Source organism: Bos taurus, chromosome 4, assembly GCF_002263795.3.
Source record: "Bos taurus isolate L1 Dominette 01449 registration number 42190680 breed Hereford chromosome 4, ARS-UCD2.0, whole genome shotgun sequence".
NCBI classification, from domain to species: Eukaryota; Metazoa; Chordata; class Mammalia; order Artiodactyla; family Bovidae; genus Bos; species Bos taurus.
Window position 1 is genome coordinate 48,590,753 of NC_037331.1, and position 26,635 is coordinate 48,617,387.

Genomic DNA, 26,635 nt, shown 5'->3' on the forward strand with positions numbered 1-26,635 from the left:
ATGTTCCCAAAATAATCCTCTACAGAATACTTTGATGTGCATTTCTAATATGTTGTTAATATGGGGGGGGGGGGGGGGAACTGCCATAATTTGAGTGTATTCACGTAATTTGAATACCCTGAAAAGAGTAATTGAAAAGTGTACCCATACCCACGTTGTTCTCCTTTCCAGTTAGTCCCCAATCCCTAAAGTGTATTTCCTCTTCCGAGCCCATGGACAAAAGGGGAAACCCTTACAGGAAATGTTGGACGCTACCTACTCCTACATTTTCAGAGAATGTGGCACAATCACCAGATCCTGGCCTTTCTAATATGTAACTTCTAGCTTGTTCCGGCCAACGAAATTGTCCACAGTAAAATACAGACCAGGAAGGAGTGTTTTAACCACGTTCACTAAAATGGCAGCACCCTGTCTAACCCGCCCGCCCCGATGCCATTCTCTTTCGCCGGACCCCACAAGCTCTTTCAAAACGTCGGTTAACCGCACGCCTTCCACCCAAACCACATTTTATTAGAAATGTTAAACTGGCTCCTCAGAAGACGTTGCCCTTGGCAGCCCCTAAGCACCAGATCGAAGAGTCTCCGTCATCCCGTAACTCCATCGCCCAATTAGAAAACAATTAATGCTAATCATCATGTTCGCACCGCCTGGCGCGTCAGCCGGGCCCCACACCCGAGGCCGGAGCTCAGGAAGGGTCCGGCGAGGGTGGCGGTGGGGGTGGGGCACGCTCCCCTCCCCCGGCCGCGGCGTGTGACGTCCCGCGCGTCGGCGGCCGCGGAGTAGCGCGGGGAGCCAGGCGGCCGCAGGCGGGGTAAGGCTGGGCGGGAGCCCGGCGGGCTTCCAGGCGGCGTGGGGCGCGGGGTCGCGCTGCTATCGCCGCGGTTGGTCCGCGGGGCCGGCCCTTCCCTTGGCGCGTTCGCGGAGCGGGGGTGGGGATGGGGACGGGGCTCGGGCGTTAGCGGAGGGTGGCGTTGGGCTGCTGACGCCGTGAACCTGGACCGAAAGCAGGACCGCGGTGCCGCTTGGCTGGTTCCGTAAGGCTCGCCGGGGAGGTGCCGACCCGGGCCTCTGGGCCCACCCTCGACCGGCTCCTTCCTCTCCCCTTTCCCCTCCCCACCCCGGGTCACTGCCGGGCGCCTCCCATTTAGGGGAGTGTCGGACCCCGGAAACCTCCGGGCCGGAAACCTCGCGGCCCAAGGGCCTCTCCTTAAACCGAATTTTCTTTGAAAGGCAACTGAGTGAAATAAGTGTTTATCTATTTAGGTGTGAAGAAAAACAATGACACTCCAATGGACGGCAGTTGCAACTTTTCTTTACGCTGAAATAGGACTCATTTTAATCTTCTGTCTACCTTTTATTCCTCCTCAGAGGTAGGAACCCTCCAAATCGTTACAGCAACATATATGATGAGCTCTTCAGACGGTTGAGTGTGTTACGGAAAAAGTTTTCTTAAAAGAATTTCAGTGCTAATTCTATAAAAGGCTCTCTTTAAAAATAAACACACGCCAATTAAGTAATAGCTAATGACCATATTAAAGTATCATTTCATAAAGCTTTTTATTGTTTGTACAAATTGGAGAAGGGCATGGCAACCCACTCCAGTATTCTTGCCAGGAGAATTCCATGGACAGAGGAGCCTGGTGGGCTGCAGTCCATGGGAAAGCACAGAGTCAGACACGACTGAATGAGCGCACACATACGTACAAATAACTTTTCTCCTCCCTTCTAAAAGGAGAAGGTCCTCGTCCGCCTTCCTTTTGGTTCTGTTAATTATAGATGTAGTAAAGTGATGGCCACCCTTTTTACATGTCTTGTTTTAGCTTTTACTTTTGTTTTACTGCCCTGAATTAGAATGCTGCTGCTGCTGCTGCTAAGTCGCTTCAGTCATGTCCGACTCTGTGCGACCCCATAGATGGCAGCCCACCAGGCTCCCCTGTCCCTGGGATTCTCCAGGCAAGAACACTGGAGTGGGTTGCCATTTCCTTCTCCAGTGCATGGAAGTGAAAAGTTAAAGTGAAGTCGCTCAGTCGTGAATTAGAATAGTGAGCCAAATAAAAGTAAATGGATAAATGATGTTTACAGTACACCGTGATGCAGAAATATTTCACTGGGTCTGTGGAAAGACCATTTGAAAACTTAAGCCAATAAATGATTCTTGGTTTTGGTCTTACATAATTCATTTGGTATTCATTTAATGGCAGTTTTACTACTTTATCCCCATGCAGAGTTGAGTATAAATTAAAAGTGCTGAATATGCAAAAGTATCAGAACCATTCCTTAACATTAGTTTCTTAGCAAAAGACCGTCAAAGGTCTTTCAGTAGGATTTCAGTTGTACCCTTAACTCTCTCCACCCCTATTGTAATCTACTTTTTAGGAGTTCAGTTTTAGATCCAGACTTGGCAGTGTGAATGATGAAATACTCTTGTGTAAAAATGTTGCAACACATTTGTTCATGTAAAAGAAAATCTTTCATTAATGAGATCCTACAGATAACCCACTGAAATTTAGTAAGATTCCTTGACTTGAAGACACTTATGAAAGTTTTTATCTTTTTTTTTAATTGGGGTATAACTGCTTTACAATATTGTGGTAGTTTCTGCAGTATGGTGAAGTCAGTCACCTGTATGTATACATATGTTCCCTCCCTCCTGGGCCTCTCTCCCACCCCACCCCCTTTTCTTACCCATCTGAATCATCACAGAGGACTGAGCTGGGCTTCCTGTGCTTTAGCATGTTTCCACTAGCTAGCTACTTGATGAGTGGCAGTGAATATATAAGTCAATCCCAATCTCCGCATTCAGCCCCCCCCCCACCCCACCCCCACCCTGACCTTGTGTCCACAAGGCTGTTTTCTGTATCTGCATTTCTCTTCCTGCCCTGTGGACAGGTTGGTTCATCTTCAGGATCCAGTAATCTTCCACAACTTTTAACTTTCTTCTTACCTGCCTGGATTTCTCCTCACTTCCGTTTTTATCTCTCAGCTCTGCCATCACTATTTTCCTGCTTATGAAAGAAAAAATAGAACTATAATATAGGAAGGGGCCTTTGAGATTTTTGAACTTTATTCATCCTATTCATTCTATGAGAAGGTGGCCTAAGGTCATCTAGTTGAGCTTTGCAGATTCAGGACAAGAATCTGCCTTTCAATAAAGTGCTCTTTCTCTTTCATCACCTTGTCTCTTATCCTATTGATTTTCAAATCCTCAGTAAGACCCTTTTCAGCTTTTTGGTAATACTTGCAAGAGTAGAATCCTATATTTAAGAGAAAGAAAGATGGTATTTATAAACATCTAACATAAAACTTTAGGATTTGCAAAAAAAAAAAATTTTTGTCCGTTGATCTTTTCTCCCTCAAAATGGTGTATAGATTATGGATCTTTTTCTTCCTATCAAATATATATTTTTTTCTATCCTGATAAAGTAGCTATTTGGTAGATTTGAGTCCATGTACACACATTATATAAATATATCCTCTTGGACAAATGTACACTAGAAAAACATGGTGTATATGTATATATGTATGTCCACAGATCATTTACAATATGTCCTTACTGTGTGTGTTCACATCTTTTTATCCTTTAACATGTATAATCACCTTACTCTTCAAAGAAAAGGCTTCATACTTTGGCAATAACCCATACTTTCACATAACCCACTAGTGAAAGACACATATTCAGATTCGACTGCCTGGGATTATATCAAAACTCTGCATGCTACTGTATGACTTTGGGCAAGTTATTTACCATCTCTGGCCGGTTTCCTTGTCTGTAAAATGGAGGTAGTACTGGTATCCACCTCGTATGGTGGTTGTGATAATTAAATGAGCTAAGCCATGTAAAGGTGCTTAGAAGGGAAGTATAGTATGGACTCTATATAGTAGCTGTTATTAGCTTTTCCTTAAATCAACCCTTATAAACTGCTAATTGTTCCCTCTGGTGGAGGCGGGTCTCCTTTTGTGTTCCCTTTTATACTGTTGATTTACTTGAAATGTGAATTTACATTTGGACCTAGGTCAAGGTATTGCTAGTTCTCTTTGTAAAAATACAAATATTTGTAATGTAAAATTTGAATAGTATTCTTGGAGTAGGAATCAAAGAGGCAAAAGAAACTGCATCCATATCAACTTTGTCTCCCCACAAACTTCAGGTTATTATTAGAGTTGTTTTCAAAACATAATCTTAAGGGACTTCTCTGGTGGCACAGTGAATAAGAATCTTGCTCGCCAGTTCAGGGGACACGGGTTCAATCCTTGGTCTGGGGAGATTCCACATGCCACGGAGCAACTGAAGCCCATGCACCACAGCTACTGAGCCTGCGTTCTATACCCTGCAAGCCACAACTACTGAACTCACTTGCTGCAATAGAAAAGCCTGGGGGGCTACAGTCCATGGGGTAGCCAAAGAGTCAGAAACAACTGAGCGACTGAGCATGCATAGAGCTTCTCCATCATTGGCTGCAAAGACAATAATCAGCCTGATTTGGGTATTGACCATCTGATGATTCCATGTGTAGAGTCATCTCCTGTGTTGTTGGAAAAGGGTGTTTGCTATGACCAGTGTGTTCTCCTAACAAAACTCTGTTAGCCTTTGCCCTGCTTCATTTTGTACTTCAAGGCAAGTTTGGCCTATTACTTCAGGTGTCTCTTGACTTTCTATTTTTGCATTCCAATCCCCTGTGATGAAAAGCACATTGTTTTTTTTTTTTTTGGTGTTAGTTCTAGAAGGTCTTCATAGTACCATGCAGCTTCAGCTTCTTTGGCATTTAGTGCTTGGGGCATAGACTTGGATACTGTTATGTTGAATGGTTTGCCTTGGAAACGAACCAAAATCATTCTCTCGTTTTTGAAATTTCGCCAAAGTACTGCATTTCAGACTCTTTTGTTGATTATGAAGGCCTACTGCCTTTTTTCTAAGGGATTCTTGCCCACATAGATATAATGGTCATCTGAATTAAATTCGCCCATTCCTGTCCATTTTTGTTCACTGATTCCTAAACTGTGGATGTTCACTCTTAGCATCGCCTGCTTGACCACATCCATTTTACATTGATTCATGGACCTAACATTCCAGGTTCCTATGCAATATTCTTTACAGCATTGGACTTTACTTTCACCACCACACACATCCACAACTGAGCGTCATTTCTGCTTTGGCCCAGCTACGTCATTCTTTCTGGAGCTATGAGTAATTAATTGCCCTCTGCTCTTCCCCACTAGCGTATTAGACACCTTTCAACCCAGAGGGGGGTGGTGGGGGGGGGCGCTCATCTTCCGGTGTCATATCTTTTTTCCTTTTCATTCTGTTTATGGGGTTCTTGCAGCAAGACTACTGGAGTGGTTTGCCATTTCTTCCTCCAGTTGACCACCTTTTGTCAGAATTCTTCTCGATGACCCGTCCATCTTTGGTGGCCCTTTACGGCATGGCTCATGGTTTCATTGAATTACACAAGCCCTACACTTGTGTAGTGGCCCACACACCACTTACAAGGCTGTGGTCCATGAAAGGAAATTCGAAGTTTACTCAAGTGCTTATCTTTATTTATCTCCTTTGGACTCAGTTAATGTGTTACTCATTTAAAATGCCCTTGTGTGAAATTTGTTACCTTTTCAGTTGTGTGATAGATTACTTTGTCACTCTTTGCCATTGATAACTCATGCTTTCTTACCTATGTGTCTTTGCTCCTATTGTTCATTCCATCTAGACTGTTTCCCTATTTCATTTTCTCTATGTTCAAGTAATGATCAGAATATAATTACTTGGGTATAAACACACATACATATCCCTCGAGAGAGAGAGAGAGAGATATATAATTTGTTTTTTTTTTTCTCTCTCTCTCCTTTTTTGCCATGCCATGCATCTTGTGGGATCTTAAGTTACTCAACCAGGGATTGAAACTAGGCACTCAGCAGTGAAAGTGCAGAGTCCTAACCACTGGACCACCAGGGAATTCCCTTTCAAGCCATATATTTAAGATTTTTGCTCTTTCCTGTCTATGTAATACAGTATTTACTATGTATGTGCTACACAACATTACACACACATTATAGAATAGCTCAGTGATTTGATGTGTACGTAAAAGCTCAGTGATTCGATGTATGTATAATAGCCCGATGATTTTCTTAATTTCCTTACAGTAAAAATAGGAAAACTTTTTTACTTGGAGTAGACGTTGAAACTGCATCTATTTTTTTTATTATAAAAATAAACAGTGTAGAAAGTCAGACCCCTTAACCCTGAAATGTTATTAGTTGTTAGAACAATAGATCTTTGTTATTTCTGAGTTATTATCCTGATAAGGAAAATGATATAAAGTGATAACTTCTATCAGTAATTTAACATTTTTACTGTGAGAATTCCTATTTAAGGTTTTGATCATGTGTATTTACTTCAGAAGTTACTTTTACTTAAGACTATTTAAGCCACCAGACAGAAGATAATCAAATGTCGGATTATTATTAAATTTGAAAGTTGTTCTTTATTTCATGAGATATTCTTATTGATAAGAATAGACAATTCTCTTACAAAAAGTTAAATTTCCGTAGTTCTTTTCACTCACTACACAATTGCCAAAATGTTAATTTAGTATTTAGAAAGTATCTCAAAGTGTTCTCTTGACTTTTTACACCTGATGTAATTGTATTGCTTTACAGATGGCAGAAGATATTTTCCTTTAGCGTTTGGGGTAAAATTGCAAGTTTCTGGAACAAGGCTTTTCTTACTATTATAATCCTATTGATTGTTCTGTTTCTAGGTAAGTACTAGAGTCCTCCTTTGACTAAGCTTAACTATGACTTTTTATATTATTATTATTATCATTAATGAATTATTATTGATTGGTTTTTAATTAAGTTGATGCTGCCATTGGTATACAGTTGACTTTATGGAGTAGATAATTGATATGTTGATAGGTATTATTACTGTTATATATATATATATAATCATAAATTGCAGCAGAGTACAGTGGTTCTTAATCTCTTTTATGTTGTTTTAAGATTTAAATGCTGCAATGCATAACGTAGTTTTCAGAATTAGCAGTTATACAGTCCTTTGTTCGGAGAAGGCAATGGCACCCCACTCCAGTACTCTTGCCTGGAAAATCCCATGGATGGAGGAGCCTGGTGGGCTGCAGTCTTTGGGGTCGCTAAGAGTCGAACACAACTGAACGACTTCACTTTCACTTTTCACTTTCATGCACTGGAGAAGGAAATGGCAACCCACTCCAGTGTTCTTGCCTGGAGAATCCCAGGGACGGGGGAGCCTGGTGGGCTGCCGTCTCTGGGGTCGCACAGAGTCGGACACGACTGAAGTGACTCAGCAGCAGCAGCAGTCCTTTGTTATTGTGGTGTCTGAATTATCCACAGGTTTAACTGTTTGGGAGACAAACAGAGCAATGGTCCTCAAAAGAAGTTTTAGATGCAGGGTGTGAATCTTGATTGAACCCTGGTTGAAAGACAACTATAGCACAGACATTTAGGTACTACTGCAAAAATTTGAATATAGACTGTTTGTTAGATAATATTAGGGAGTTTTGTTAACTTTAGTTATGATATCAATGTTATTATTATATAAAAGAAGTCAGCAACCTATAACCTACAGACCAGTTGCCTATTTTTGTAAATAAAGTTTTATTGGAACATACCATGCCATTCTGTTTATGTGTCGTCTGTGTATGAACAACTACAGAGTGCAGTAGTTGAAACAGACCGTGTGGCCTAACATACACAAGCTGCTCTTTACAGAAGAAGTTTACCAACACCTGTTACATAGGATTATGTCCTTATGCTTAGGAATTGCATGCTGAAATACATAGAAGTAAAGTCTCATGATATTTACAACTTACTTTCAGTTGGTTAAAGAAAAAAGCAAATATGGCAAATCCTAACGATTGTTGAATCTAGGTAGTGGAAATATGGATGTTTATTGTACTAGTTTTTCAGTATGTTTGAAATTTTCATAACAAGTATCTTAGAAATTAGAAGCAGACTTTTTTTTTAAGTGGAAAAGAATAGCTTTATTTGCTTTGTGAGGCAGAGAGGGCCACAGTGGGCTAATGCCCTCCAAACTGCATATCCCAACCTAGAAGGGGTAGTGAGGAGTTTTATAGTAATGTTTCAAAGAGGGCGTGATCAGCTTGTGGACATCCTTTCAGGGGTTGGTGGGAGGCAGGTGGGAGTCAGCATTATCAACCTTCTGTTTCCAGCCAGTCTAGGTTCTACATGCTTGTGTGCAGCATACAGTTAACCTCTTTCACCTAGTCAGGGGTTCGGTGTCTGTCTCAAAAACATGCAGATTTTTCCATCATTTCCCCATTTGATTATAGGTCTTCAGTAGAACTCTATTAGTCAAAATATCGATCCCTTGATGCCGGGGTGATTCAGCTTCTTGCCATGGGTATAAATCCTGTCCCTTGGTGACAGGCCTCCTTTATGTTTGTCCAGATGCTGGCAGAGGTATTGCAACATCCCAGACACTACTTTTCCCTTGAAGTAGACTTTTAAGGTTTTTGTCAAATTAGAAATTCTATGAGTCAAAATAATTGCCATGCTTTTTAGAAGGAGTAAATTGCCATGCTTTTAGGAGCTTTTAAGAACTGAGCTCAGATTATGTAACTTGTCAGAGATCAGCCAGCTACTTCTTGGCAGTTCAGTTTTTGATAGCACCACAGTGTGTTGTCCCTCAGAGTTCGCTCAGAGTTGTGTTGTGAGTCAGGCAGGTTTCCCAGGTGTCGGTCTGAGGCCGTGACCACTGCGTGTGCCACTGTCTTGTGAGAAAATGCTTCTCATCTTCCATATTACTAACCTCTGGAGGGGAATCCTCTTTATAAACTGGAAATAAATGGCATGAGAAGGTATGAGTAAGTCATTGCATCAGGATGTGAATGGATTTGCAGTTCATTTCAAACTGTATTTGTCTCATGGTATGTTCTTAATGTTACTGATTGAATCTCTAGCCATAGAAGAAATCACACCAAGCAGGTGTAAAACAATAAGGAAAACCAGATTCCAACTTTGTCACCAGCTAACTAAATGACCTTTGGAATGTCATTTCATCTCTCTGAGTTTGGGTTAGCCATTTGCAAAATAGAGAGAAGAAATAATCTCCACAGCTCTTGGTAGCTCTAAGAGTGTACTGTGCCCTTCTAATTCTAAAATTATCACAAGAATTTCTACTGAAAACTACCATGTAGCCATATAAAGATTGACAACTTTAGCCAAGGTTCTTTTGGTTACATAAATCAGAAACCAGCATCCGCTCACTTGAGCATGAAAGGGAAAATTAAAATATAGGGTTGTTTCAGTGTGGCCCAAAAAATGAAGGAAGCCAAACTCATAGGAAGTGAAGTGTCCATTTAGTGTCCCTGTATTTCTCCCTCCATCTACTTCTTCCTTATCTCTACAGACTCTGATACTCAATTCCCAGGCCAGAATTATATACAGCTGCTAAGTTTTGTCATGCCAGCCATATGTGAGGATTAACTAGCCATTTCTAAATTCCAGTTCTAAGGAAGAAAAAATCTGACCAGCTAACACCAGGTATCCAGTCCTCATCTGAGAAGCTATGGCCAGGGGCCAGGATCACAGAGCAGAATCATGGCTGCTGGCAGGAACCTAGATCTATGGGCAGAGAAAGTAACTCCCAGAGAATAGGAACATCATGGATGATTAATGTGGGGCCGTTAACCCTGGATGATAAAGACAGTCAAACAGGGACTTACCCATGAAGCCTCAGTGTTTTCATCTCAGAACAGGGGAATAACACCTACTTCACTAAGGTGTTGAAAGAATAACATGCAGTTACATATGTAAAGTGCATAGTCCACTGTTCTCTTCCACTGAAATGACATTGGTGTAAATAATGCAGACCCAGTAGGTTTGAATTACTCAACATAAGTCATCTTTTATTTTGGAATTTTTTTCTTGTTGGTCTAATAATCATTACTAGATGTTTATATTCCTAGAGCCAATACTAACTGAAAAGTATGTGTGTCTTTTAGCAAGTTGGAACAGGCAGAAAGGAAGTAGGAAACCCAGAAGAGTTTATTTAGTGTCAGCAGAAATGCTTCTCGGGAATTTGAACACTTACAGAATTGATCCCACAAAAAGATGATCTCCATGTGCCTTATAGAAAATTGACTAAGTGTCACATCCTCCTCTTATTGTTGCCCCCCATCCCACTTTTCAGACACAGTTTCTTTATTATTATGCAAGCAGTGCATTCTACAAACGCGTTTGTGTTTTTCTTTGGTAGTACTGCTTAATCTTCAGCATTTCTGCATAATGGATCCAGGAGTATTATTCCTGTTTAATTGCCAAGTAGTAATGACATCACACTTTCACAGGTGGCTCAGTGAAGTAGAGAATTCACCTGCCAATGTAGGAGACATAGGTTCTGTCCCTGGTTGGGAAGATCCCCTGGAGAAGGAAATGGCAACCCACTCCAGTATTCTTGCCTGTGAAATCCCATGGATAGAGGAGCCAGGCGGGCTACAGTTTATGGGGTCACAAGAGTCAGACACGACTTAGCAACTAAACAACAAGGAAAACAACAATGACTTCAAAGAACTGTTTGGTTCCTCTGGTCTGCTCAAAATAACTCATAAAGACTTTTTTTTTTTTTTTAGTTGTTTTTGTAGTGGTTGGCATGCTCTTATTGTTTTGAGGCAATCTTAGAAATGACAAAAAAGAAAGGAAATCTTGCCTTTTGTGTTCACATAAGTCGACCTTGAGGACATTATGCTAAGTGAAAGACAAATACTGTTAAGATCTCATTCATATGTGGAATCTTAAAAAATGAAATCAAGCTCATAGATACAGGGGACAGATTGGTGGTTGCCAGGGGTGGGGGTGGGTAGGTAAATGGAGTCAAGACATACAAGATTCCAGTTATAAAAGAAATAAGTCATAGAGATATAATGAACAACATGGTGACTTAGTTAATAATTCTGTATTGCACATTTGAAAATTGCTAGGAGAGTAGATGTTGAAAGAAAGTTTGCATCACAAGAAAAAAGAAATTCTGTAACTGTATGGTGATGGACTTGTAACTATTTTACAGTATATACAAACATCGAATTATTTTTAATTAGCAAATTACAAATAGAAGGAATCTTCTTCATTCTGATGAAGAGCATCTACAAAAGCCTAGAGCTAGCATCATCCTTAGTCAGATATTGAAAGTTAGCCCCGTAAGGTTGGGAACAAAGCAAGGATATTCACTTTGACTATTTTTGTTCAATTAAGTAATAGATTTTCTAACCGAGATAATATTAAGTTAAAAAAAAATATACCAAGTGTTAAGATTTTAAATTAAAAAGTAGAAGTCATTTGAAGATGACATGATTATTTATTTAGAAAATCCTAAAATGTCTACAAGAAAAATACTGTGTCAAAGAACTATAGTGCATCACAAAATACAAGGTCAATATACAAAATGAAGTGCATTTCTATGCTATAAGCAACAATTCAAAATTGAAAAGTTTTAAATTACTTTTATAAGTACAACAAGAAGCCTAAAAACTTCTTGTTTTTAGAAAAGAACTTTATAAAGGATGTACAAGATCTCAACGCTTAAAACTACAAAAACATTGTTCGAAGGAATTAAAGAAAATGGAAATAAATTTTTTTTTTCAGTTGAAAAACTCACAATCATTGCAATGAAATACCACTTCATACTCACTACGATAGTTATAATCTAAAAGACAGATAATAACAAATACTGATGAAGATGTGGAGAAATAAGAACCATCCCAATTTACATTACACTGGGAATGTAAACTGGTAAAGCTGCTTTGGGAAAACAGTTTGGCAGTTCCTCAAAAAGTTAAACATAGAGTTACCATGCATGCGTGCTGAGTCACTTTAGTCATGTCCAGCTCTTTGCAATTCTATGGACTGTAAGCCACCAGGCACCTCTGTCCATGGGATTCTCCAGGTAAGATTCTCAGTATCCTTACTGAAGTGGGTTGCCAAGTCTTCCTCCAAGACATCTTCCCAACCCAGGGATCGAACCTGCTTCTCTTACATCTCTTGGATTGGCAGCCAGGTTCTTTCCCTCTAGCACCACTTGGGAGTTAACATATGACCCAACTGTTCCACTCATAGGTATATACTAAGAGAAATGAAAACATACGTCAGTATAAAAACTTGTACGTGAATCCTCATGGCAGCATGTTCATAATAGCTAAAAAATGGAGAAAATCCAAATATCCATCATCTCTTGAATGGATAAACCAAATGTGGTGTAGCTGTACAACAGAGAATTATTCAGTTATAAAAAGTAATAAAGCAAGTTCATCTATGTAACTTGCTGCAACATAGATGAACCTTGAAAATATTAAGCAAGGTTAAGGGAGCCAGACACAAAAGAACACATAAAATATGATTCCATCTATATCAAATGTCCAGAATAGCCAAATGCAAAGAGACAGTAGATTAGTGGTTGCCAGGAGGTGGAGGGAGGGCAAGAATGGATATGCGCTTTCTGTCTGGGTTGATGAAAATATTCAGGTGTTGGTTACACAACTTTGTGAATATACTCAAAACCACTAAATACACTTTTAAGAGTAAATGTTATGTGAATTTTAGTTCAAAGTGCTGTTAAAAAATTTAAGTAAAATAGGGGTTAAAATTAGCTGTTTTTCAACTAGAATCTCTTTCCTATATGGCAGTAACTCTTCCCTAGGAGTGCTTATGACTGCATGAAAGGAGCAACCTAACTTGTTTATATTCCACTGGTCTTTGTGACATCGAAGGCAGATACCTTCCCAGGAAACTGTAAGAATCAATGACTAAGAGTACACCAAATAAAGATGCTATAATCTGAAATCTGTCTCCTACTAGAGAAAAGTGATTCCTCTGAATCTGAGACTTAACAGAACTGAAAGTATCAAAAGAGCAGCTCTCTGAATATTTTCAGTAACAGGTGCCATCCACAAACACTTGAGGGATCATATACTACCATAGGTCAATCACATTTCAACAAATCTTTGCCAGTAAAAATCTCAGTGTAACCAAATACTTCTAAAATCTCAATAATTTAAAATAATAGTAGCCTATATATAAAATAGGTAAATAACAAAGACCCGCTATATAGCACAGAATTATATTTATTATAATAACCTATAATGGGAAAAATCTGAAAAAGGAATAAAGATAACTATATAACTGAATCACTCTGCTGTATACCTGAAACATTGTGAATCAACTGTATTTCAGGGTTTTTTTTAAAGAGTAATACTTCAGTTCAGTCACTCAGTCGTGTCCGACTCTGCGACCCCATGGACTGCAGCACACCAGGCTTCCCTGTCCACCACCAACTCCAGGACCTTGCTCAAACTCGTGGCCTTTGAGTCAGTGATGCCATCCAGCCATCTCATCCTCTGTCATCCCCTTCTTCTCCTGCCTTCAATATTGCCCAGCATCAGGGTCTTTTCTAATGAATTAGTTCTTTGCATCAGGTGGCCAATGGCCAAAGTATTGGAGTTTCAGCTTCAGCATCAGTCCTTCCAATGAATATTCAGCATTAATTTCCTTTAGGATGGACTGGTTTGATCTCCTTGCAGTCCAAGGGACTTTCAAGAGTCTTCTCCAACACCACAGTTCAAAAGCATCAGTTCTTGGTGCTCAGCTTTCTTTATAGTCCAACTCTCATATCCATACATGACTACTGGAAAAACCATAGCTTTGACGAGATGGACCTTTGTTAGCAAAGTAATGTCTCTGCTTTTTAATATGCTGTCTAGGTTGGTCATAGCTTTTCTTCCAAGGAGCAAACGTCTTTCAATTTCATGGCTGCAGTCACCATCTGCAGTGATTTTGGAGCCCAAAAAATTAGTCTGTGACTGTTTCCGTTATTTCCCCATCTGTTTGCCATGAAGTGATGAGACTGGATGCCATGGTCTTATTTTTGAATGCTGAGTTTTAGGCCAGCTTTTTCACTTTCCTCTTTCACTTTCATCAAGTGAAAAGTTACTTCTTCGCTTTCTGCCGTAAGAGTGGTGTCATCTGCATATCTGAGGTTATTGATATTTCTCCCGGCAATCTTGATTCCAGCTTGTGCTTCATCCAGCCCAGCATTTCGCATGATGCACTCTGCATGTAAGTTAAATAAGCAGGGTGACAGTATACATCCCTGACACACTCCTTTCCCAGTTTGGAAAGAGTCCTTTGTTCCACGTCCAGTTCTAACTATTGCTTCTTGATCTGCATACAGATTTCTCAGGAAGCAGGTCAGATGGTCTGGTATTCCCATCTCTTGAAGAATTTTCCACAGTGTGTTGTGATCCACACAGTCAAAGGCTTTGGTGTAGTCAATGAGGTAGAAGTAGATGTTTTTCTGGAACTCTCTTGCTTTTTCGATGATCCAGCGGATGTTGGCAATTTAATCTTTGGTTCCTCTGCCTTTTCTAAATCCAGCTTGAACATCTGGACGTTCTTGGTTCACATACTATTGAAGCCTAGCTTGTAGAATTTTGAATATTACTTTGCTAGTATGCGAGATGAGTGCAATTGTGCAATAGTTTGAACATTCTTTGGCATTTCCTTTCTTTGGAATTGGAATTGGAGTGAAAACTGACCTTTTGCAGTCCTGTGACCACTGATGAGTTTTCCAGTTTTGCTGGCATATTGAGTGCAGCACTTTCACAGCATCATCTTTTAGGATTTAAAATAATTCAACTGGAATTCCATCACCTCCACTAGCTTTGTTCATAGTGGTGCTTCTAAGGCCCACTTGACTTCACATTCCAGGATGTCTGGCTCTAGGTGAGTGATCACACCATCGTGGTTATCTGGGTCATGAAGATCTTTTTTGTACAGTTCTTCTGTGTATTCTTGCCATCTCTTCTTAATATCTTCTGTTTCTGTTAGGTCCATACCATTTCTGTCCTTTATTGTGCCCATCTTTGCATGAAATGTTCCCTTGGTATCTCTAATTTTCTTGAAGAGATCTCTAGTCTTTCCCATTTTATTGTTTTCCTCTATTTATTTGCATTGATCACTCAGGAAGGCTTTCCTATCTCTCCTTGCTATTCTTTGGAACTCTGCATTTAAATGGATATATGTTTCCTTTTCTTCTTGCCTTTCTCTTCTCATCTTTTCTTAGCTATTTATAAGGCTACTTCAGACAACCATTTTGCCTTTTTGCTGTTTCTTTTTCTTGGAGATGGTCTTGATCACTGCCTCCTGTACAATGTCACAAACCTTCGTCCATAGTTCAGGCACCAGATCTAATCCCTTGAATCTATTTGTCACTTCCACTGTAAAAAAAATTACAGTAGATGTAATAAAAATGCTAGTGCAATAAGAGAAATGGGTTAGCCTGGAATTGATTGTAATGGCATATGACCTATATATGTTATTGTCAGTAGGTTGAATTTTAATGCAGTGTAGCCAGATATTAGAGACAGTGCAGTGATGGTGACTCCTAGATGAATAGTAAAAAACAAAATACTGTTACATTCAAAGTTTACCACTGGCATCTATTTTGAGCATAATATCCTCCCATGTATTATAAAGAGACCCTCTAGCTAAAGTTCATTATCTAAAAGTTAGGTCACTTGGGCTAAATCTGCTTTCTATTATATTAATAATCTTATATTCTTAAAAGCCAAAAGCAATGTGTTTCCTCTTTTTCTTTAATAGATGCTGTGAGAGAAGTAAGAAAATATTCCTCAACTCATACTATTGAAAAGAGCTCAGCCAGCAGACCTGCTGCCTATGAACATACACAAATGAAACTCTTCAGGTCTCAAAGAAATCTTTACATTTCTGGATTTTCATTATTTTTCTGGCTGTAAGTTTTTTTTAAGCACAATTTTAAAACATGATTTATGTTTCTCATTTTTTCCACCTACAGTGTAGATTTTTCTTCTGTACTATTTAGCACACTAACATCTTTTTTGAAAGAACTCAGATGGCAGACCCAAATAACAAATAATAATCCTGGCTTGTAGGTTTGATAGGCCCATAAGGTCCTGCAGGATCTCACCCCTGCTGCTCTCTGGAGCCTCCTCTTGTACTCTTTTCTGACACATATACCACCGTTGCACGCACACTGTCCTTTGCTGCTCCTTCATTCATTCATTATTGCAACAAATATTTATTGAGTTCCTTTTGTGTACCCAACTCCTCCCTACTTCAGGGTCTTCACACCAACTTTCCCTTCTGCCAAAACACTCTTCCCTTCCCTCTCTCCCTGGTTAATTTCTACTCATCCTTAGCTCCTTTCTCAGGTAAGCTGAGACCTGTGACCATCATTTCCCCAAAGTAGGTAGGTTCTCCTGTTGTACACTCCCATAGAACGTGTAGTGTATATACTTTTCTTCCAAGTGTCATTTAATTACTCATGGTTGTAATTAAATACTGTTTTAACTCTCACCTCCCCAACTAAAGCCTAAACCCTTTGAGAGCAGAGCCATTGTCTTGTTTCCAATTATATCCCCAATGCCTGGCATAGTAATTAACACTTAGCAGTTCTTGAATTGGATACTTGAAGATAATGATTACTATTAGTAACAATGGAGGTTACTCATCAATACAAGGAGAGTAATTTTTAGGTTTAGCCAGCCTTCTGCAGTGCTATTTTTATTTATTTATTTTGACTAAAAGGCATGTGGGATCTTATTTCCACAGCCAGGGATTGAATCCATGCCCCCGGCATTGGAAGCACGGGGGCTCAAGTCTTAACCACTGACCACAAGGGAAATCCTGCACAGTGCTGTTTACATAGCAGATTTTGAACTGAGGGGGAAATTTTCTTACTGGCCCTGCCACAATGTCCATAATTCTCTTTCTGCTCCTCCTGGCCAAAGTCCTCTACAGAGAAAAATAAGTAAATAAGTCCCACTGAACCCACATTCCAAAAGTTAGTCTTCTGGCAAAAATTTCAAAGAAATGAGGCACAGGCTTCTTTTAACTAGGACTTGGATTATGTATTTGTCTTCTTTAAACCCTGGAGGAGGAAATGGCAACCCACTCCAGTATTCTTGCCTAGAGAATGCCATGGACAGAGAAGCCTGGCAGGCTACAGTCCATGATGTCACAGAGAGTCAGACATGACTGAGTGACTGAACACACACTTCTTTAAACATCCTCCCTTGCTTAAACATTACCACACCCACACCTGAAGGGGAATTACTGGATAATTAGTGCTTAAAGTCACAGTTCTTGGGGATTAGTCTAATTATATACTACTCTGACATTTTTTTTATTTTCTTAGAGTGTTGAGACGTCTGGTTACCCTTATTACTCAGCTGGCAAAAGAGCTGTCACACAAAGGAGTACTTAAACATCAAGCAGAAAATATTAACCAGGCTGCCAAAAAATTCATGGAAGAAAATGAAAGACTGAAACGGGTATTTAATTTTTAAAAAAAAAACTGGTGTGAATGTTTTTGGTATTCCCAAGGGATGGTATATTTTTTTCAGCCTCAAAAAGAGCATTTTTATAAGTAGAAAATGACCATAAATAACAGTATTCTACAGTATGATTGTTCCAGAAGTATTTTATTATCTTTAGATTTGTGAGTTCTCAAAGTTTCCCTCAGTAGTAGATTAATGCCATTGGACCTACTTCCTATGATTCAAGGAGAAAACAGTTCTGGGAATATGAATTTTAGTTCCTTTATTACCGTTAATTTTACTTTATAACATAAGGCAAGTTTTAATAAGTCTCTCTTAAGTTTCCATTTCCCATTCAGTTGAATTACTGTTAAGACTTTGTGTGTGTCTGTGTGTTTTTCTTTAAATGATGTTTATATAAGAAGCAGAGAAAAATAGTTGATACAGATAGAAGATGGCATATAATATTTCAGTCTCTAATTTGGGTTATGTTGCTAATAATTCTTTGAGAACCCTAGGCTGTCTTTCCCCTGCTCCTCAGGGAGAGTGAAAATCAGGTACTGATGTTTTCCATGTTAAGTAAAAAGAACAAATGAGAAAATGGAAGATACAAAATTACTTTGGGTATTTTTTTTCTTAACTTTAAAATTTAGGAGTCAGATCTCAAGCTTGAGTGTTTTCAGTTCATGTTAAGCCCTATAACCTATGTTTTCGTAATTCTGCTTCTTAGGGAAAAAAGTCAAAAGAACCATTCAGAAGTGAAACATTTTCTTAAATAATTCCTAACAATGCAATAAGATTATTTCCCTATTACAGATTAATGAATTGCAATCAATTATGAATTACATCAAATTATATTTATGTGAGGGCTTCCCTGATAATTCAGTTGGTAAAGAATCCTCCTGCAATTCAAGAGACCCCAGTTCGATTCCTGGGTCGGGAAGATCTGCTGGAGAAGGGATAGGCTACCCACTCCAGTACTCTTGCGCTTCCCTTGTGGCTCAGCTAGTAAAGAATCCACCTTCAATGCGGGAGACCTGTGTTTGATCCCTGGATTGGGAAGATCTCCTGGAGAAGGGAAAGGCTACCCACTCCAGTATTCTGGCCTGGAGAATTCCATGGACTGCATAACCCATGGGGTCACGAAGAGCTGGACATGATTGAGCGACTTTCACTTTTCATATTTATGTAAAAAGTATTGTAAGTCTAACAGTAGAGAATTACCCAAATCCTAAAGCCCAGCCTCTTACAGAAAGAACTCTAAGCATCACCTTTTATTAATTCTGAAAGAGTTACCTATTAACTAGAACAATATAAAGCTCTCTAAAACTATTGTTGTTCATTTGCTAAGTCGTGTCTGATTCTTCACCATCCCATGGACAGCAGCACGCTGGGCTTCCCTGTCCTTCACTGTCTCTGGAGTTTGCTCGCACTCACGTCCATTGAGTTGGTGACGCTATCCAACCAACTCATCCTCTGTCACCCCCTTCTCCTCCTGCCTTCAGTCTTTCTCAGCATCAGGTTTTTTCCCAATGAGTTGACTCTTCGTATCATGTGGCCAAAGTATTAGAGCATCAGCTTTAGCATCAGTCCTTACAATGAATATTCAGGGTGGATTCCTTAAAGATTGACAAGGTTGATCTCCTTGCTGTCTAAAGGACTCTGAAGAGTCTTCTCCACTACCTATTAAATAAGGGAAAACTCATTGCAAAAAAAAATAATTTTGATGCTACAGTATCATGGTGACCTGTTCAAAAACCCATGTTTTATTTATGATGTCTGCCTTATTACCACTACACAAATAGGATTCAAAAATGTTTCTTTGGGTAGATTTTAACAGCATCTTTTAAGGAAACATTTAGAGAATAAGCACTGGTTTGTATGTTTACTTTTGTTCTGTTTTGAAAAAAGCTTTGGTCCATAGATGTCATGTAACTTTCCATTGGTCGTTAAGCTGTGTCAGTGTTTCTGTGTTCAGAGGCAAACAGTATGTCACCAGTGTTTCAGCAACACAGTCAGACTTATTTTGTATGTTAATATTATTTGCTTCATTTTCTGTCCTTTGATCTCATTTTATAATGGTAAAAACATCTCTTCATTCTCTATAAGAGACACATTATCTAATGGAAAGTGTTTTACCCTAAAGTTCAAGAGATTTGGGTGCCAGTCCCAAATCTGCCAGTAATTAATTAGCATTGTGATCTGGGGCCAGTCACCACATTTGTTCTGGGTCTCAAGTTTATAAATAATAGCTCACAGTATTCACAGGCTTCACAGTAAGGTATTAACTCTTTGAATTGTTGCAACCACCCTAGGAGGTTGGTGCTGTTACTATTTGCATTTTATAGATGAAGAAATGGAGGCACAGAAAGGTTAAGTGACTTGTATAAAATCATTCCGCTAATAGGAGACAGAACTAAGATTTGAATCCAGGCAGGCAGCCTGCCTCTAGAATCCACACTCTAAACCACATTGTTTTGTTCCCTTCAATCATATGCTAGCCCATGAAATGACTTGCAGATGGTGCATGGGACCCCATTCTGCTATGATACTCAGTTAATGAAATAATTATGAAAGACCAATTAACTTATATATGACTGCTTTAAAATAACAACAGTGGTGGAGCTTTACTTCTTGTTTTTTCGCAGCCACTTAGGCAGGTGGGGTGAGGTGGGTAGGACAGTTTACATGTGCATTACTATAGCTAGTGGCTATAAAATTTCAGATTCCAGGGCTGTTGGTCTTTCTCCAGCATCAAGTTACACATAATTCAATAATAAAGTTGAACAGATTTATAGGTGCATTAGTGAAAGCTTATTTACAAGACCAACACCAAATTCAACTTTTCCAAGTCAGTGGCATATTAATTCAGGCAGTCAGTGTAAGCTTTCCCGTAACTCATTGGTTCTCTTCCAGTTTGGATAATCACTGAAGACTGTGCGAAATGAATTCAAGTGAAGTAAAAGTAAGGATTGTGTTGAAGTGGTCAACAGACCTGTAGAATTCAGAGGGATTTTTTTTCCCTAGTCTCTGCTCTTAAAAAAAAAAATGTGTTTTTTTTTTATGTTAAAGATATGAGACTTGTTCGGTTTTAATAGGTACTTCAGTTCTTTATCTCTTAAAATTCTTGGAATTATATATTCATTCGAGTTTTAATTCCTCCTTTGGATCTGCCTGATCTCTGTTGTAGCACAGCAGTATTGTATTTGATCTTGTGCTGCAATATTTATGCTCATATCATCATTTCCACTAGCCTGAGTTTGCTAAGTCGCTTCAGTCATCTCCGACTCTGTGTGACCCCATAGACAGCAGCCCACCAGGCTCTCCCATCCCTGGGATTCTCCAGGCAAGAATACTGGAGTGGGTTGCCATTTCCTTCTCCAATGCATGAAAGTGAAAAGTGAAAGTGAAGTCGCTCAGTCATGTCTGACTCCTGTCGACCCCATGGACTACAGCCTACCAGGCTCCTCCGTCCATGGGATTTTCCAGGCAAGAGTACTGGAGTGGGTTGAATTGCCTTCTCCTCAAGCCTGAGTTTACCTGAGAGCAAAAGATTGTATTTCTGTTATATTTTTACTCCTAATACTACATAGTATTGTACAATATTTGCATGTAGTAGTAGCAGTGCTAAGTAGAACTTTGTTTTGTTTAATATATCAGTGTTTTAATGTCAGTTTACATTAGGAAAGGAATCACCCTGCAGTAGAAATTCTTTTCTATGTCTATTTTAAATTGTCCTGAGTTAATTTTTTTTCTTACTGTTGAGGTTTTCTGTATCAAATTGCTGCCTTTTTACTTAGTCAAATAACCCATGTCGATATGTACATGTTCTGTTTTTCAAACATTAATTTAACATCTTTAAACATCTTAAAATGTTCTTTTTAATGTCAGCTACTTACTTCTATTAACACTGATGATTTCCATCCAGGCTGTGAAATTTTTACCCCATGATGTTTTTATTTTAGTCAAATATTTTACTATTCAGATCTTAATTTTTCTTGCCTAGAAAAGATAAGCTACAAACATAAAACAAACACTTTAAAAGCCAGAATAGATTTGAAAATACAAATAATATTATGAAAGATTAACTGGATAAAAGTAATTTGGAGACCATTCAATGTAAATTAGGTAGAATTGTCCAAGCATAGAGGTGGCCCTGTCATACTCCACTTACCCATTTCTATCCTGAAAACATGTTCTTTTCTTACAAATCATCAATATAAACCTAGTCTGAGTAGACCGCTCTGCAGTTGGAACATAAAGGCTTTCCAAGTAATATTACCCTCAGAACTATTTTTTTCCCTTAGATTAACATCACATATTAAGGAAAAGGTATGTTTTATCTGAATACTTTTGAAAATATAATTTTAATTGTAGCCCAGCCAGAAACTCTTGTTATTTTCATGTCAGAGGTTTCAATCATAGAAGAAAGAGTGTGTGTGTGTGTGTGTGTGTGTGTTTACCAAAAACCCAAGTTTCTGTTAACAAAAGTTTACATTGTAAAAAAGTATAAAGCACTGAAAAGGACAAAGAATAAAGGCCAGTAATTTAAAATACATTATTTAGCTTTTTTCCTAAAAAAATGTCTGGCTATTACAATATAAGACTACTTCTTTCTATAACTTTCTTTTCTGATAGCTCTTGAAAAACTATGGCAAGGAAGAAGAACACATTTTGGAAGCAGAAAATAAAAAACTAGAAGAAGACAAAGAAAAACTGAAAACTGAATTAAAGAAGGCTTCAGATGGTAACGTTATATGCCTGCACAAAAGTAGAAGTATCATATTTTATGCTGTTAAACTTCACTACTTTTGCTAAAACAAAACCAGTGGCTACATGTTCTTCTGGCTAAAATACCAAGGGTGACCTATTTACAAATTCCTGCTCAAATATGAAGATGAAACATTGTTTCAGCCAAGAGAAACATGCTCTGTTTTACAGACAAACATGTAGGTGTTTCAGATCTGTGTTGTAAATACAAATGTTCCTGCCTTAGCAAAAGACCTGTGTTCCTGAAAAGTTGCTTGTAAACACATTTGGAAAATTATCACAGTTTTTCATCATAGTACATTGCTGCTAAAAGAAGCAATGACAGGGGGAAAGTTTTGGTTATAAGATAAGGTTATAATATTAGGGCTTGAGATAAGCCCTAATATTTTCTACGTGCCAGATATAAGAAAAACGTTCCTTGAAAGAAATGGTACGGACAGAGTAAGCTACAGACTGGGGGGTGTCAGTAGAGAATTCAGTGTCTCATTCCAAAATACATTGCAATAAGGACTTGGGGTAGGGAGTCCCAACTCCCATTTCCCTGAAGGCAGCTATTTCTTCTGCATTTTTTGTTTTTTTGAAAAACAGTTGTTTTAGTATCTTCTTAGACAAGGAGGAACAAATTATTATTGCCTGCAGCTGCATAGCACTGAAAAGTTCTAAATCTGATGTCATCTAAGAAACTGCCTCAAAGTTGATGGCTTGACCCCTGAGCAACATTCCAGCTTATGACAGATAGTCCTTGATGTTGTCCAGATACTGGGAACCTCTCAGGCACAGTCAAGATAGTAATCAATGCATAGGCCTTCTCCAATTTCAGATCTCTTCCACTGCTTTGTGTTGGAAATAAATTGGAAAACATTCAGTAATTGAATAAAAAATACTTTATGCCATTTGTAAGTTTAGATTAAAAAAAAATAGGCCTCAGTATAAGTTTCTGTAATACATCTTGCTATTGTTAATTATGTATATTGTTTGGACAGAGTTGAGTTCATCAAGATGTATTTGCATTTGAAATGGAAAGCCTGAAGATAAATGCTAATTGCTTAAAAAAATTGGTAGGATATTTTTTCTGATATAAAGTATATAGTCACTTTCCTACTTCTTATTTAAAGTAAAAAAAAAATCATTTAGAAGCAGTAAGTTAAAAAATAATTTACTCTTCTAGACAAAATGGTAGATGGTGTGTTTGGAATAGTATAGCTCAAAATTCTAAATCTTCTCATAGTTGTACTTTTGGCTCTTCTGCAGTTCCAAACAATTTGGAACATTATCACGAAGTTTTAACATTTGTATGAAAATAAATTTAGTAATCAGACATTTCAAAAGAGAAATAGTGTTCTTTTTTTACCCAACACAAAATATTGCTGGTAATCCTTCTGAAGAATTCAAGGGACTATTTCCAAAATACCTTTAATTAGTTTAAAAAATTATTTTAAATTCCTGCTTTTTTAAATATCTGCCAAGGATCCTTTTCCTTAAGTTGTAAGCAGAGTAGGACAGAAATAAAAGGCAGACAAGAGTAGGTTGTGTGCCATGCTACCTCTCTTAACCCTGGCCAGCTTAGTTTTTTTCTCCCTTTGATTTTTAAAAAATCCAACTCATGTATTTTGAGTTTTAACTTCACAAGTCTAATATATAACTCTAAACTCAGTGTTATTTTGAGTAATATAAAGAAGCTCAATATTTCTTTGACAATTCAGATGTTTGGAGAAGATGAACTCTTTTATAATATAGGCATTTTGTTTATGATCTGATAACAAGCGATTCCAAGTTTCCTATTTAAAGTGTAGACTGCAGAACTACTTTCAAAGTGAATCAAGGTTGAGGTAAAAGCAGATTTTACCTGTTTGAGTATGTTCTGTTTGGTTTCTGCAAGGAGTGTAGTATTTTATGAACACATTTTATTTTAGATAACATTGTTACTGACCTTGAGAAGATCCAAGTTCCATTTCTAATGGAGGTATAACCCTGGCTGTGTTCTCTTGACCTATACTAGTCAAATTCATTCAGACAAGACTAAGAAATAAATTAGTAGTTCAAGGTATGGATGAGTTCAGCAGCACAATGCTTTGTATATAGTACCATTCAAATAATATTCATAGATTTCTATAAATTGAGAGTATTAAGACTGATGGTGCTTAAGAAATGTTTCAGGAAGTTCTCTTATATTTCAAAATTGAATAGAAAGGCAGTGCGGTATATTTTTTAAAAGAGGTAAATAGAATATTGTTCTTATGCATGGTCTTACCCTTAGTGTTTCTTTTAATCTTGGTGAAACATTTTCTCCAAATATATTAGTGGAAGTGAAGCACAGATACAAATGTCTATTTAAACTGATTCAATCCAAATTGGGAAAGTATTATTCTGAAAGCAGGTATTAAGAGCACTCACTCTATCAGCAGTGCCAAAATCTCCATCAGTTTTTAAACACCAGCTCAGATTTTTCACCAGTTAGTTAATTAAATTACCTGTGCTCCAATGCAGTCATATGACCCTAGTGAGCCAACGGAGAGCGTGCATGTCCCCAAGCATCCAATTTACACTCAAGACTAACTTAGTCAGGTGTAAGGACCTGATCTGTCATTTTTAATGATCTGTTTAATGGTAGCTCTGATGTCCCAGTGTGTGGAGTAATTGGGAAAGGGCACTGCCATGAAAATTGAGAACTTAAGCTCTGAAGAATTTACAAAGTTCACAAGCCCTCATAATAAAAATAGACCTTGTATGTAGCGGAAAACTTTCTGATATCCAAGGAGATTGACTTCAAAAGATTCTTCCCAGGAGAGCTTCCCAGGATTTATTCTTAATACCTTCTCAGTACTTATTCTTAAAACTAGAAGAAATACATATCATTCAGTCATTGCATGCATCCAGGCAATGATTTTAAGTGTGACTGAGTTGTATATGAAAATGTCTCTTCCTCATTCCTTTAGGAGCAGAAGTATATCCATAGCATGCTACATTGAAAGTTCTCAGGACTGGCAGTCTAATAGTAGAAGTTGAGTACTAGTGTATGTCTCCTACATAAAGGGAAAAGGAAAAAAAAGTGACTAAGGCAAATTCCTTGACCGTGCCATTATTCTTTCTTCCTTTTCTTCCTTTCTTTTTCTTTCCATCAGCAATTTTGGGGGGAACTATTCAAATAACATTTATTGTAAGGTTGAATATAAGAATCTGCCACATTGCAGATGAATTCTTTACTAGCTGAGCCACCAGGGAAGTCCACGAATGCTGGAGAGGGTAGCCTATCCCTTCTCTAGCATATCTTCCTGACCCAGGAATAGAACCAGGGTCTCTTGCATTGCAAGTGGATTCTTTACCAGCTGAGCTACCAGGGAAGCCCATTCAAATAACTTCTTCATTGTAAGATCATTTAACATGGAGCATCAGTTCAGTTCAGTTCAATCGCTCAGTCGTGTCCAACTCTTTGCAACCCCATGAATCGCAGCACACCAGGCCTCCCTGTCCATCACCAACTCCCGGAGTTCACCCAGACTCACGTCCATTGAATCAGTGATGCCATCCAGCCATCTCATCCTCTGTCGTCCCCTTCTCCTCCTGCCCCCAATCCCTCCCAGCATCAGAGTCTTTTCCAATGAGTCAACTCTTCCCATGAGGTGGCCAAAGTACTGCAGTTTCAGCTTCAGCATCATTCCTTCCAAAGAAATCCCAGGGCTGATCTCCTTCAGAATGGACTGATTGGATCTCCTTGCAGTCCAAGGGACTCTCAAGAGTCTTCTCCAACACCACAGTTCAAAGGCATCAATTCTTCGGCGCTCAGCCTTCTTCACAGTCCAACTCTCACATCCATACATGACCACAGGAAAAACCATAGCCTTGACTAGACGAACCTTTGTTGGCAAAGTAATGTCTCTGCTTTTGAATATACTATCTAGGTTGGTCATAACTTTACTTCCAAGGAGTAAGCGTCTTTTAATTTCATGGCTGCAGTCACCATCTGCAGTGATTTTGGAGCCCAAAAAATAACTGTCCTTAAAAAGCAACCTACTGAGGATAAAGCAATTTTTTATTTATTTTTCTTCTAGTTTTATTGAAATATAGTTGACAAATGGCACTGTATAAGTTTAAGGTGTGGGATTCCCAGGTGATTCAGTGGTCGAGAATCCACCTACCACTGCAAGAGATGCAGGAGACACCAGTAGGATCCCTGGGTTGGGAAGATCCCCTGGAGTAGGAAATGGCAGGCTACTCCAGTATTCTTGCCTGGGAAATTCCATGAACAGAGGAGCCTGGCAGATTACAGTCCATAGGATCACAAAGAGTCAGACATGACTTAGCAACTAAGCACATATGCATGCAAGTTTAAGGTGTACAGTTTAATAATTTGATTTATCGATACATGCATCATGAAATGATTATCACAATGTTTAGTGAACATCCTTCATCTCATTACAAAATTAAAGAATAGAAAAAATTTTTTTTCTTGTGTTGAGAACTCTTAGGATTTACTCTCTTAACAACTTTGGAAACTAACATACACCAGTGTTAATTATATTAATCAT

At 38.6% G+C, this 26,635-nt stretch overlaps 1 protein-coding gene and 1 non-coding gene across 7 annotated transcripts in view; both read left to right on the forward strand.

Moving 5' to 3' along the window:
- Positions 1-778: 778 nt before the first annotated feature.
- The window catches only part of BCAP29 (B cell receptor associated protein 29), a 52,563-nt gene continuing 26,706 nt past the window's right edge, over positions 779-26,635 (forward strand). For 2 of the 6 annotated variants that reach the window (XM_005205408.5, XM_059885520.1), the window contains exons 1-6: positions 779-881; positions 1,264-1,370; positions 6,652-6,752; positions 15,643-15,793; positions 17,219-17,354; positions 21,978-22,086. In XM_005205408.5, the coding sequence (XP_005205465.1) occupies positions 1,279-1,370; positions 6,652-6,752; positions 15,643-15,793; positions 17,219-17,354; positions 21,978-22,086 (589 nt within the window). In that variant the 5' untranslated portion in view covers positions 779-881; positions 1,264-1,278. 6 annotated transcript variants of the gene reach the window in all.
- On the forward strand, positions 25,011-25,140 carry LOC112446507 (small nucleolar RNA U109). The gene has a single exon (XR_003034517.1). It is a non-coding gene; the product is annotated as a small nucleolar RNA U109 (small nucleolar RNA).